The sequence below is a fragment of the Labrus mixtus genome, chromosome 15 (genome assembly GCF_963584025.1).
Source record: "Labrus mixtus chromosome 15, fLabMix1.1, whole genome shotgun sequence".
Classification (NCBI taxonomy): Eukaryota; Metazoa; Chordata; class Actinopteri; order Labriformes; family Labridae; genus Labrus; species Labrus mixtus.
Genome location: NC_083626.1, coordinates 24,406,693 through 24,419,140, shown reverse-complemented (window position 1 = coordinate 24,419,140; position 12,448 = coordinate 24,406,693). Strand labels below are relative to the sequence as shown.

Genomic DNA, 12,448 nt, shown 5'->3' with positions numbered 1-12,448 from the left:
CTTCCTTTGTTTAAAACCCAGAACTCCATACATGACAAAGAAAAGCAGACAATTGTTAGAATTAAGACGCAGAAACCAGTAAATGTTTAACATGTTTGCTGGAAAAATTTACTGGAACGCCTAATCAACTATCCTAACAACTCGTGATTAATTTTCTTCCAACCGTTGAATCGATTCAGTGATTCATCGCGGCCGCTCGAAATGAAAAATGAACAAAAGAGAACGAACACAGAACAGTGGACGGACAGAGAGGAAATACTGTGGAGGATGGACAAAAAGGGGGGGTGATTTCCAGCAGCCATGGGCAGGGCTTTTTGTTTCCCCCCCCCCCCCCCCCCCCCCCCCCACCCCATGCAGAATCGGGGGAATTGAGAAGAACAGGGGGGGAAAAAAATTAAAAGGCAAGGTACGGACGGGAGAGAATGAAAGTGGCAGACTGCGTGGGAGTGGAGCCCGACGTGAGGCTGCCGAGCCCGTCTGTCAGCTCTTACCTGGGTCAGCCAGACAGCCACGTCACAGACACACAAAGACATGCATACTCCTCTGTCTCAATCTACTGCATCTTATTGGCAGCGGCGGGCAGCTGAAGCAGCCAGACGGAGGGATGCAGCGTGCGCACACACATACACACACACACACACACACACACACACACACACACACACACACACACACACACACACACACACACACACACACACACACACACACACACACACACACGCTGTCAGTCAGTCTGATAGAAGGCCTGGCAGCAGCACACTGAGGCTGGCTGTGCTGCTGGAACACAGCTTTTTATCACACTAATGCACTGATAATCTGTACACATGGCTAGCTTTTCTCTCACTGATACATTAATCTGCAGGTGTGAAGGACTTTACACCTGCTTACTGCGTCTGTTACTGCTGTCTCTGTGTGCGGGTAAAAGTGTGTGTTGGTGCCATACCGAGGTCCATGTCGACAGCTCGCGGCCGCTGAGAGTAGGGCATGTTCTTGTAGACGGCGTCCAGGATCTTCTCCTTCACCTGGGTGATGGTGTCGCAGTTCAGCACCTTCACGGGAATCTCCGGACTGTTTTCGTTGTCGGGGTTCACACAGTTCAGTATCTGAATTGTGCAGATTGGGGGGAGAGAGGAGAAGGGAAAAAAAAAAAAAATCACAGAAGGAAAATAAAGAGCGAGGGCCACAGGGCTAGAGGGTTTCCTGATACTGGTTGGAACTCGGGTCCAAATGGAGGCTTCGCTCTCATTAAAGTCTCCTCGGAGCATGGCAGGAGCTCTGAGAAAAACCATTTCCGCTCGCGCTGGCAACCCAAAATCTAATTTCACACCTTCGGCGGGACACCAATTTCCAGCTCTGCCGGGGTATTAGCACGTAATGAGCCAAACTCCCGGTCGGAGCAATCAGAGCATTGTCATGTCGCATGCTGGCTGTGCGAGTTTTACTGTGTGTGCATGTGTGTGTGTGTGTGTGTGTGTGTGTGTGTGTGTGTGTGTGTGTGTTCTGATCTCATCACAGCCACCTAGCCTGTTGTTGGACCAACACTGGAGCCTCTGGGATCATTAGTTAATGTTTTTCTATGTGGGGGAAAAAAAACAAACTAACACAGGTTGAGACAGAAAAAGAATGGCATTTCAAACACGCAGCTATAAGTGCAAGAAAAATTCATAGTTTGACACCCCTAATTTAAAGTCGCGTGATTGACATGCTGTGGACGTTGGAGGAGCATTAAGCAGAAAGGCCAACCTGACAGGTGGCAAAGAATATTTCTTCAGAGGTGGGCACATGCTTAAAGTCGACATTTTGAAAGGGTTACCCGTTAGAAAATATTTACTTTGAATTTATTTTTTATTTTTTTTATTACCTTTTTATTAATTTACATATATTTTAATCGTCCTGCTTTATTCCTGTATTTAATTTAACTTAATTATAATTTTTGTTTGTCAGGTCTGTCGGTCTTTTTTTTTTGTCTTGCATTGATAGTGTTACCCTTGTTGGGTATTGTTCTGTATCATTTATTGGCTGGTATTGTACTGCTGTAAAACATTTGAAAACGATAAAAATGTTGGTCATAAAAAGAAAATATTTACTTTAGCATATCGAAACAAAATTCAAAAACTGGTGTTTGTATCTCAGCCTGGCAGAATTTTAAAAATGAAAGCTTGCATTTTGTGAGTTCAATATCTGTCTGTCCTGTGCAGCATGATGTGTGCTCTGGTTTCTTCTGTTTGAGTGTGTGAGGCTTTGAACGGGGCTTCTTGTGTGTCTCGATGGAGTGTGTCGTACCAGAGTCTTGTACTCGATCTGCTGGCGGATGAGCTTGTCTTCACTTAGGGAGTAGCGGGCCTCTCCAGTGATGGCGTCGATGGGCCCCTTTTCCATCTGCTGCTTGATGGCGCAGTACAGCATGAACAGAGGCTCCCCGGCACACTCCTGTAAACACAGACACACACACACACACACACAGATTAACACATGAGAGAACTTCACAGCATAAACACTAAAATTACCAGACTGAAAACATCTTAAAAGTTCTAATTCTGTACAGATCTGCTGATTTGTAATCATGCCTTTTATATAGAAATTTAACAAGACACACAGAAGATATTTATATATGCATCTGTAAACACACACACACACACACACACACACACGCTGCATGTGTTGCTTGATGTACTAACCTTGAGGAATTTGTGAAGTAGGAAGGCAAACCAGTTTGTAAGCATCTTCTCTGCAACAGATTCAGTCCTGAAATTTGCATAAACAAACAGGAAAAAAACAAATTTTAACTCTTCACTTGATATTTTCCAACTTTCAGATAATACAACGCTTTAATAATTCATGGAGTTATGTGCGAGACTTCAGGAAGGTTATCTTGGTATCCTGGGCGGGTTGCATCCTGCTCGTGTACTGTCTGAAACGCTGTGGTCACAGTGAGTGAGCAGAACAGAGCGGAGCAGACAGAGGGCATATGTGTGTTTGCATGGTTCATGTGCGTGCAAAAAAAAAAAAAAAATGTGTGTATGCATGGGATGTGAGTATGAGCGACTGTGTGTGTGTGTGTGTGTGTGTGTGCGTGTGTGTGCTCACGTGTGGTTGCACACAGTGGGACATCAGCAGCTGTGACAAGCCTCAGCTGTTGAGAGAGACGAGCGCTGTCACAGCCAGGTAACGCCTGATCACAGCCAAAACCATCTCCTCTCCTCTCATTTCCCCCCCCCCCCCCCCCACAGTCAATCGCACATGGAGGTGCAGCCTGCTGCCGGGCTTGATTGGGCATGAAAACACACAAGTGTGCGATGACCTCTCCACTATTTCTACCAGAGAGCACACGAGAGGGGCTGTGTACACCTCCTTTATGACTCTCTCTCTCACATCTTTCTCTGGATGCTGGACAAACATTGCCCCCTCTGCCTCATTAGCACCATCATGGGAGAGGAGAGAAACAGAATTCGAAAAAAAAAAAAAAAGACAAGAGATTGCAAACAGCCAGGTGGGAACGGTTAACAAGCATGAAGCTTAGATGAAAGGGTTAGTGTGTGCAGCTTCGTGTGGACGAGCACCTGAGGTGAATGGAAACAACTCACTCACACCTCATTGTATCAAAAAAAAAATATTCTGTCCTGATCTTTTGTTTGACTACTTAGCAGGCCTGCATGCAGAGAGGATTAACCCCTTCATGCATGAACACTGAGATTTTCTTGAGATTTTCGCTGAAATACTCTCAGCGAAACTTTGAAATATTTTTCCAGTTATTATTATTTTTTTTTGTGTTGCATTCACTCTAATGGACACTTTCATCATCAGAACTGGTAACCTGAGAGAATACGTTGCTATACTGTAACCACGGAAACAAAAAATGAAATGTAAGGACTTTTTAATATGTTTTTTGTAATAATCCAAAAGTATTTATAAAGCAGATTTCAAACAACAAAGGTTGACTAAAGTGCTGTACAATCAAACTATTACTTTTTGACTGGTGAATAAATCACACAATATTGCTGCACCATATCTGCAATAAAATTAGAAGATAATGATAATCACTTGATATGCCAGTATCGGCCGATATTATCGGTCAAGCTCTAAAAAAAATGGAAATCTCATCTGGTTTGTCCTGCATCTCCTTTTCCCTCCGCCCTCAGTATACCATGAGCAGCTGGTCTTTTGGACATGGTGCTACATCTGACATTGATTTTTCAGGACTGAATCTTGGGTCCACACAATCATCGCTGTCAGCTACAGCAGTTCTTTCGTAGCTCTTACACGCAGCGATCACAATTTAAGAATACAAGATTAGCCGCCCTACAATTGTGTTAACCTCGCGATGTTCACATGGCGGTTACCGATCTCTCCCCATCAGTTTGTGCTCAGTTGTTGCAAATATAAATGGCAATGCACTGAACAAAAGACCCTGTTAATGTCGCAAGAAAATGACTGTGATTACTCTGGTGTATATACGATGGAGAGGCCTCACTGTGCTGAACAGAGGATTAGGAGGAATCGAAAGCAGCCAGGTATTAAAGACAAGCGAGAAGGCTTCCGTCTCCTTACAGCTAAATAGTGCCAGAGATGATTATACCTATTCAGGCTCTGAATGGACCTAAAGGGAGATTATGACTATTATGGAGATAATTGCGTAACGTTGTGTTTGAGGGCTATAAGCAAGAGTCTGGGACCGGAGAAGTAGTCCCAGAAGGATTGTCTGAGCCAGAGGAGGTTAAGACAGCTAACATTTTAGTCACTGAGACAAGACAAAGTGTCAGTCATTCTCTCCGTCTCATTAAATTGAGATTGAGGGAGATTTCTCCTCCTCTTCAATGCAAATACAGAACTTTTCTGCAGTTGTTAAGACAGTGGAGCAGAGGTTATGTTTTGTTTGGGGAGCTGAGCTGTGTAGTTGTGATGCTGGGAGGAAGCCCTTTGAGAACAAGACTGTGTATCGGCCAGACTATTGGCAGCTTGCTGACAGAGTGGAGAACTGGAGGACAGTCTATTTATTTATTTGTTTATTTAAAGTGCGATGTGCAAGCGGGGCGGAGAGATGTAGATTATAGTCCTTGTTTCAACTACAGAAAGAGAAGCCGACATAGACTTTATAAAGAACTGGCTGAACCCCCATGATGTCACCTCTTTCTGAACTCTCGTTTTGAAGCGTTTTGCATTTCTGCCGTCACCATCTTGATTTGATCTTGCGACCACATTGATACTCATCGCGACGTCCCTACTCTTGTTGAAACCATGTGAAGCCATGTCCTATACTGACCCTGCTTTATAGCCTTTTTATTTCAGTATTTATACAATCACACTTCTGTTTGTAACTATTTGAATCTCCCCCTGGTGGCCATTAAAAAAAGGGCCGGTTTAAGTAATTCCACATCGATTTCAGTTTTAACATCTGAGGCCCAATTTTTTTTGGTAATCGTGGATAAACTGGACGTAAGGAGTTTCCTCCGGAGGTTGGCTGTGCTCAGCCTTAGAGAGAGGGTGGGGAACTCAGACATTCGAGGGGAGCTCGAAATAGAGCCGCCCTTCCATTGCCTCAAAAGGAGCCACTTGAGTTGGTTCCGGCATCTGATAAGGACGCCACCTGGACGCCTCCCTTTGGAGGTCTTCTGGGCTCGCCCAACTGGGAGGAGACCCCGTTGGTAGACCCAGACTTCGCTTGAGGGATTTTATATCCTGTCTGGCCTGGGAACACCTCAGAATCCCCTAAGAAGGAGCTGCAAAGCGTCGCTGGGGAGACGGAAGTCTAGGTTGACCTACTTCACCTGCTGCCAACGCGACCCGACCTCGGATAAGTGGAAGAAAATGGAATGGATGGAGGTGTTCTCTTTGTCATTTGACATTGTAGCAACATGCCAATCACAGGAAGCCATGCCCTGAAGCTAACCTTGCTTTATCTTTGATTTTACTTTAAATGGGACTACAATATACACATTTTAATTCACGTTTTAATTAAGAGGACAGTAAACAAGCGATAGAGACCAAAGAGTCATTAGCAAGACGATCGATTGAGTAATAAATCATCTGAGATGTGAGATTATTTCTCATCTGGTTTTATACACTCAGACCTCATTTTACAAAATTACTGAAGTCTCCCCCTAGTGGCCACTAGAAAGAGTGCAGGTTTAAGGCACTTTCGCATTGGCTTCACTTTTATAATCGGATGAAGTGTCCATTTTTTATTCATCTAGCTCAACGTTTGTTTTTTGTCCCTCTTAAATAAACAAACACACAGTGAAAGGTTTACATCCAAAAAAAGAAAAGGAGGACAAACAGTACGCAGAAGCTCAACCTTGCAAAGCTGCAAAACAGAAAAAAGTCATAAACATAATAAAGAGCCACTATGAGAGCCTGAGGCTGCATTTTCACGCTGAATAAACCTAAACATAGCGTGGATTTTTTTGGACAATACCCAAAATCCCCCTGTAATTGCCCTCCTTCCTCTAAGGGAATCCATGTTCACCCCCCCCCCTTCCCCCCAACACCACCTCCCCACCATTGCTTACCATGTTCTCCTCCCAGCTTGTATTAAACTTGAGTGTGTTAGAAGTTAATGGAACCTATTAAGCTTTTTAATAAGCTCAGCAAGTCCCAAAGAAGGAAGTCAAATAAAGCTTTTTTTTCAAGGGGGCTGTGCAGACTCCCCCTTAATATATCTCCCTTTGAATGTACGGGGGGGACGTACTTTGTTCTCCTCCTTCTCCCTTTCTTCTTGTCCTCCTTCTCCTCAGCTGCCTCCACTTCCTACTTTCTATTAATTGAGTTTCATTAATGAACATCAGGATTTCATTATCCCACATGGTGTTTAAGAGGGGGCTTCTTACACCCACCGCCCCCCAATCTCCGCTCTACTAATGGCAGAGTCGGGGGTAGGGGGTTGGGGTGGGTTTATTAGCAGGCAGCGGAATGTCTTTCAATGAGACTAATGCCAAACACAATACGCGCTCTCTTAATAACTCTGTACTCCATTGCTCTGCATGGGCGGAAATCTCATTAGAAAAATGCTGAGGAGAAAAATAATACAAGATTGAAAAGTCTCAAGGTGATGGAAGCAATGTTCTGTGATTCCATTAAAAGAACATTACAAAGAAAAGAACGGGAAATGGGTAAAAAAAAAAAAAAAAGAGCAGCTTTGGTAAAACTTAAGAAGAAGATGGAGAGAACAGATAATAGTTCAATGTGAAAAAGAAGCAATGTGCTATTCCAGAAGGTTCTGGTTGGGATCATCAAACACACGAGGAGTTTCTGTAATAAATGGACGAGGGGAAAAGAGAGAGCAGCGCTGTGTAATGGCATAAACTCTCTATTAGGAAGGCTAGGGTGAGCGCTGAAGATGTTTATTACACAGAGAAAGTGGACATATTTCCCGAATGTAGCAAAATACAATCCAAACAGCATGAGGAGAAGCATCATTTCCACTGAGCGCATGCAGAGTGAGGGACTCCAACGCGCCGTCGAAGCTCAGATATATTGCTTTCAAAGAGCTTTTAGTGGAATGTAAGTGTCTGCTGTGCAGCTCAAATCTTTTCCTATCAAGACAAAGAAAAGCAGAAGGCATTCACAAATCTTTAAATACCAAAGAGAGCAGAGTGTCTTTGAAAAACGAGCCTCGAAGGAGCACAAGTGCGCCCTTCAGACGTGATTCCAGGAACTTTACAGACAGGGTACATTATACCTCTGATCCTAAAAGGCTTGAAAAGCACTAGAGTTGTTTTGTACAGTTTCAGATATGATATGAAATCGACCAAAATTCAAGATGTGGTATTTGAAGTGACCTCTCAGCGTCAATATTAGATCAATGGATGGATCAATGGATGGATGGATGCATGGATCAATGGATCAATGGATGGATGGATCAATGGATGGATGGATGGATGGATGGATGGATGATGCAGTTTGGTTGACACAGGAAGTCATGATTGACCCTGAGGTGAGTGATGCTAAAGTTAGCCTAGCATGTTTCAAAGTTCTCCATGTGATTTAAGGTAATGAGTGCTTCAATGTAATGAGCCAGGGCTTATAACAATGTTTGCTATAATATTACATGCACGGTTCTCAAGTTCAGATATGGGAATCAGTGTTGGAAGAAAAAAAAGTAAGAAATTGTGCATGCTGTTGTTTGTTTTCAGTAGACTGGTGTGAATTAGATCTTAGCTTAGCATTAGAGGGCTAATAGTTTAAGCCACAGAGCAGCTACAACAAAACATACACAAACTGCCCTCAGGCATTCGAATACATCCAGCCCTACATTACATATGGTGTCCGCTGCATTTCTTATATTCTCAGTGTCTGTTATAACATCGACCAATAAATCCTTGAATAAATCACGATGATTTGTTTCCAATTCTGCCTCATCCGCCAACAGGCTTTTCACGGATTCATTTTGTATTCTATCGTACACCACTTCAGCTCATTCAGCTTCTTTTAGGAATTCAAATGAATGGAAATGTCATTAAATATTCCTGTGAAATGCATATTTATGACCCACTGTAAGCATATTAGTGCTGTGAAAGTCAGACCCGCTGCCAGCAAAGAGCCAAAATGCGTTTCAGGCAGACACTTCACAGCAGTGAAGAGGACCGATGTTGTTTTAACCTCCTTTTTATTCGGTCTACCTTTTAGCCCTGCACACCAGGTGAGAGAGACACACATTTTTATTTTAAACCAAATAACTGAAAATGTTATTGCTAAGGCTATATCTATGTTAGGACTCCACCATTAAGCGTAAGAGTGTAGCGACTGGAGACTGATACAAGTTAATCTAATATTATCATTCGCAATATAGTATAGATAGTACATCAGCAATTAAATACTCAAAATACAGGAGAGAAAATACCATCAGGAGATAATCTGCCCCATGTGAGGTAAAGAGTGTGTGTGAGAGGAATGCAGAAAAATGGACGTTGATAGAGAGGGCAGAAAGAGACGCAGTGTTAATGTTAATAAGAGTATCAGTTTCAATGGAACTTCTTTAATATGCTGCCCACAGAACTTGTATATGTGGAAAGCATTAAGGGCCTTATTTTAATTTGCTAAATTTATATAATTATTCGGTTTTTTAGGTGTAAAGATAAACTCGCATCTCACTCCTCATTCCTTATGATTTTCCTCTTAAGCCTTCCCTTTTCCTGTCTTTTCCCCCTGTGCTAAGCTGTGGCTAGCAGGGTACTCCATCTTCTTACTTGGGCTCACCACAGAGAACAGGGCTCAATAATTAAGTATAACTTCTTTACTTAAGCAACCACATTGTACCATCGTACGTTTCCTGAAAATCTCATTTGAAAAACAGATGCAAAAAAAAAAAAATGCAAAAAAAATGTATGAAAAACATCTGAATTAGAAACTTGCAATCGGCCAAATTGTTGCATAAAACGTTGATTTCAGACCTTAGTTTCACAATCATGCATCTCTTCTCCCATAAGGCCTCCCAAAAACAGGCCTGCATCCACAGTGTGTTTACCCTACAAACAAACATTGCCAGTGTGGCCACAGCCTGACAGCTTATTTTCTCTGAGCCGAAGAACTCCATTGTTGACCTAAAACTATTAAACAAGAGTATGAGGCACATGGGTGAAATGTTCTTTCTCTATATGATAAACATGGGCACACTATTCATTACACTCATCCCCCACATTGGTAGTCCTGTTGCTGTAAATACGCACAGGGGCAACAAATCTGCAGCTGAAAGTAGTCCCTAATTTGAAAAACTAAAGTATGTATGTGTGTGTAGGAAGTTATTTAGTTGCTTTTTCTATGTTTAAATAAATAATAGGAAAGTTTGTGACCTGCTTCAAGTGTTTTTCCATTTTCACACAGGCAGGGAAAGTCAGAAAATCTTGACGGACAAACTATAGCTCTTTCAGTTTCGGTCTATTTGTGGCTTTTGTCAACTTTAACAAACAAAGCATATTGCCAACGTTACTCTTTGATAAACAACCATTTGGATCTGTTGTACACATTAAACTTTGATCAGTCCTGCAGGTCACTGAGAGAACATGAGGGTGAGCATGCTAAAACGTCATGACAGATGGAACTATTTTTGCATCTTTGCGGCAGTGCCCGTGTGATTACCAATGTCTCTTAAAAGGTCGTGCATGCCAGCTTGTGGACATATTCCCCTTTGGAGGGAGAATTCGATGACAGCTGTGCGGCGAGAGAAGGACCGCTCCACGCTTCGACTCGAACATGTCTTGGGATGCACTTTTAATCCACTGTAATATGAATGAAGGACAGGAAGTGGGATGGAGGTTCTTCCTGTGTATGTTGGCTCTCTCCTTTAGCAATATGGACTGTAAGCTCATTAATAGTTTATTTAGAACAACATCCTCAGTGATCCCAACTTCTACTCTACTCTACTTCTATTCCAATACGCTCTTTCATTGCACTAGTACTTTGGGATTTTGATGCACATGGATCTGTTTAATGCATGCTGTTAATTCATTGATCTCAGAAGACAAAGGGGGACATAACAGCAAGCTCACAATCCTGTTATATATGACAATCCTATTATACATGATATGATAATTATATATATTTAGCGTGGAGGAGAGCTGACAGAAATGACAAATAAAAGCAAAAAATTGCAACCAAGCGAAGCCTCGCCGCCTCACTCTGAGCCCTGCACAAACACAATTACTGCTAAGAGACGTGTTCAATTTGACTAGCATCCTAGACATATATGTGTGTGTGTGTGTGTGTGTGTGAGTCAGCTGTCTGGCACGGCTGTCTGCTTTTCTCTTAATAGGCGATGAGAAAGACAACAAACAGCCAAAGACCCCTGTGAAATCGATAATCCCCTAAATTCTTTCAAAAAACGAGGAGTGAAATGTAAAAAAAAAAAAACCACGATGGGACATTTAGCTCTCCAGGCTGGGACCCGAGGATTACACACCACTGTGCTCATAATAAGAGGGGATAATGAAAACTTAGAGGTGATGTGGAGGCCCTGCTGTCCTGTGAAATAACTGTTTAATCAAGGTCCATTTGATGCTTTGTCTGTTTTTCAAGCTCTTTATGTGTTTGCTTCTGTGCTCAGCCTTTTCTATCTGGCTGATATTTACTCTGAATAATAGTATTGGTATAAGTCAAATAGAGACATAAAGAGAGGGAGTCTGCATGTCCTCTCGCTTGCCAGTGTAGGTTTTATATACCACACATCTAAAGAGAAGCAGACTGTAGGTTAATTAATGATTTGAAGGTGCACAGAGGTGTGGATATTAAGTTTTATATCTGTCAATCAAGGTTTGGCTAATAGACTAAATGGATAGCATGGTACAAAAGTAGAAATTCTTCATACTAAACATGGGTAGAGTTTTCAGGTAGTTTTAGGTTCATACTTAGCTTCAGTATTTACTTTTCTAAAAACTTTTCACTTATACACCCTACATTTGATCACAAATATCTTTACTTTCAAGTCAAGTCGCAGAACAGTATAGGGCCTAGGATGGATCCCTGTGGTATCCCACAGGTCAGACCAGATTGGGAGGATGTGGCGTTGGTTTAGTTTACAGAGAAAGTTCTGTTCTTCAGATATGAGGTAGGACTACTAAATACAATTTTAAACTAGGTGTTTAAATAGTGTATGGTTTTTTAAATTCTTGTTTCTTGAGTCTCAATGATTGTAGTTTAATAGTATCTTTAATATGACATGAGGTGCATGTCTGATGGAAACATTTTACTGCTTGACAATCAAAATGATTCACAAAGCAGTCAGTCTTTTAAAGCCTGCGTCCTGTACATTCTGTCCCTCTAAGGACACCTCTTTGTCCCATCCTTTCACCTGTTTCTTTACCTACAGAACCACCAAGCCAGCCGAGGACACCTGGGGAAGGACTTAGCAGGTGTTTAAAGTTTTAGCACATCACCCCAACTCCCCCGGAAAACAATGTACACTGGAGACACAGTGAGAGAAAAAAAATAGATAAGTCGAACCGCTTCTGAATGTTTCATAAGGAGCTCGAGCCTGGAGGATAAGTGAGACTGACATTGGCATTGAGAGAGCAGGGTGGGGGAGAGAGAGACGGAGCGCGGGAGAGAATTATGCATACAGCTCAGAGGTTTCTCATGATTCGAGTGCACGGCGTTTAGGGCAGCATACTGTAGACGCACTGTAGCACTCATTACAAGCCTGATTCTGCGAAGCATCTAGGCGGGAACACGAGGGAAAATCGGAATGCATCCATCCACAAAGACAAGAGGGAAGAGTAGAGCTCTAAATCAATCCTCATCCATCTGTCTATATGTATCTACAGCCTATGCCCTCCCTGAGCTTCTTTACATGTTTTTAAATGAGGACTATGTTTAGGTATGCATTTCTATCCTTTGTGCACAGAATCACAAATGATTGGCTACACATATAGCATCTTTACAGTTTTAGAGCACACCATTGTGCTGAGGGTTAAGGGATTTAGGTACACATGATATCATCTGTGTGATTATATTAAGA

The 12,448-nt window shown here is 42.3% G+C and overlaps 1 protein-coding gene across 1 annotated transcript in view; it reads right to left on the bottom strand.

The window, feature by feature from the left end:
* The window catches only part of plxna2 (plexin A2), a 211,398-nt gene that overhangs the window by 23,634 nt on the left and 175,316 nt on the right, over window positions 1-12,448 (bottom strand). The window contains exons 23-25 of the mRNA XM_061057927.1: window positions 2,682-2,748; window positions 2,287-2,433; window positions 947-1,106 (exon numbers count right to left, since the gene is read on the bottom strand). Of these exons, the coding sequence (XP_060913910.1) occupies window positions 947-1,106; window positions 2,287-2,433; window positions 2,682-2,748 (374 nt within the window). The remainder of the gene's footprint in view (window positions 1-946; window positions 1,107-2,286; window positions 2,434-2,681; window positions 2,749-12,448) is intronic.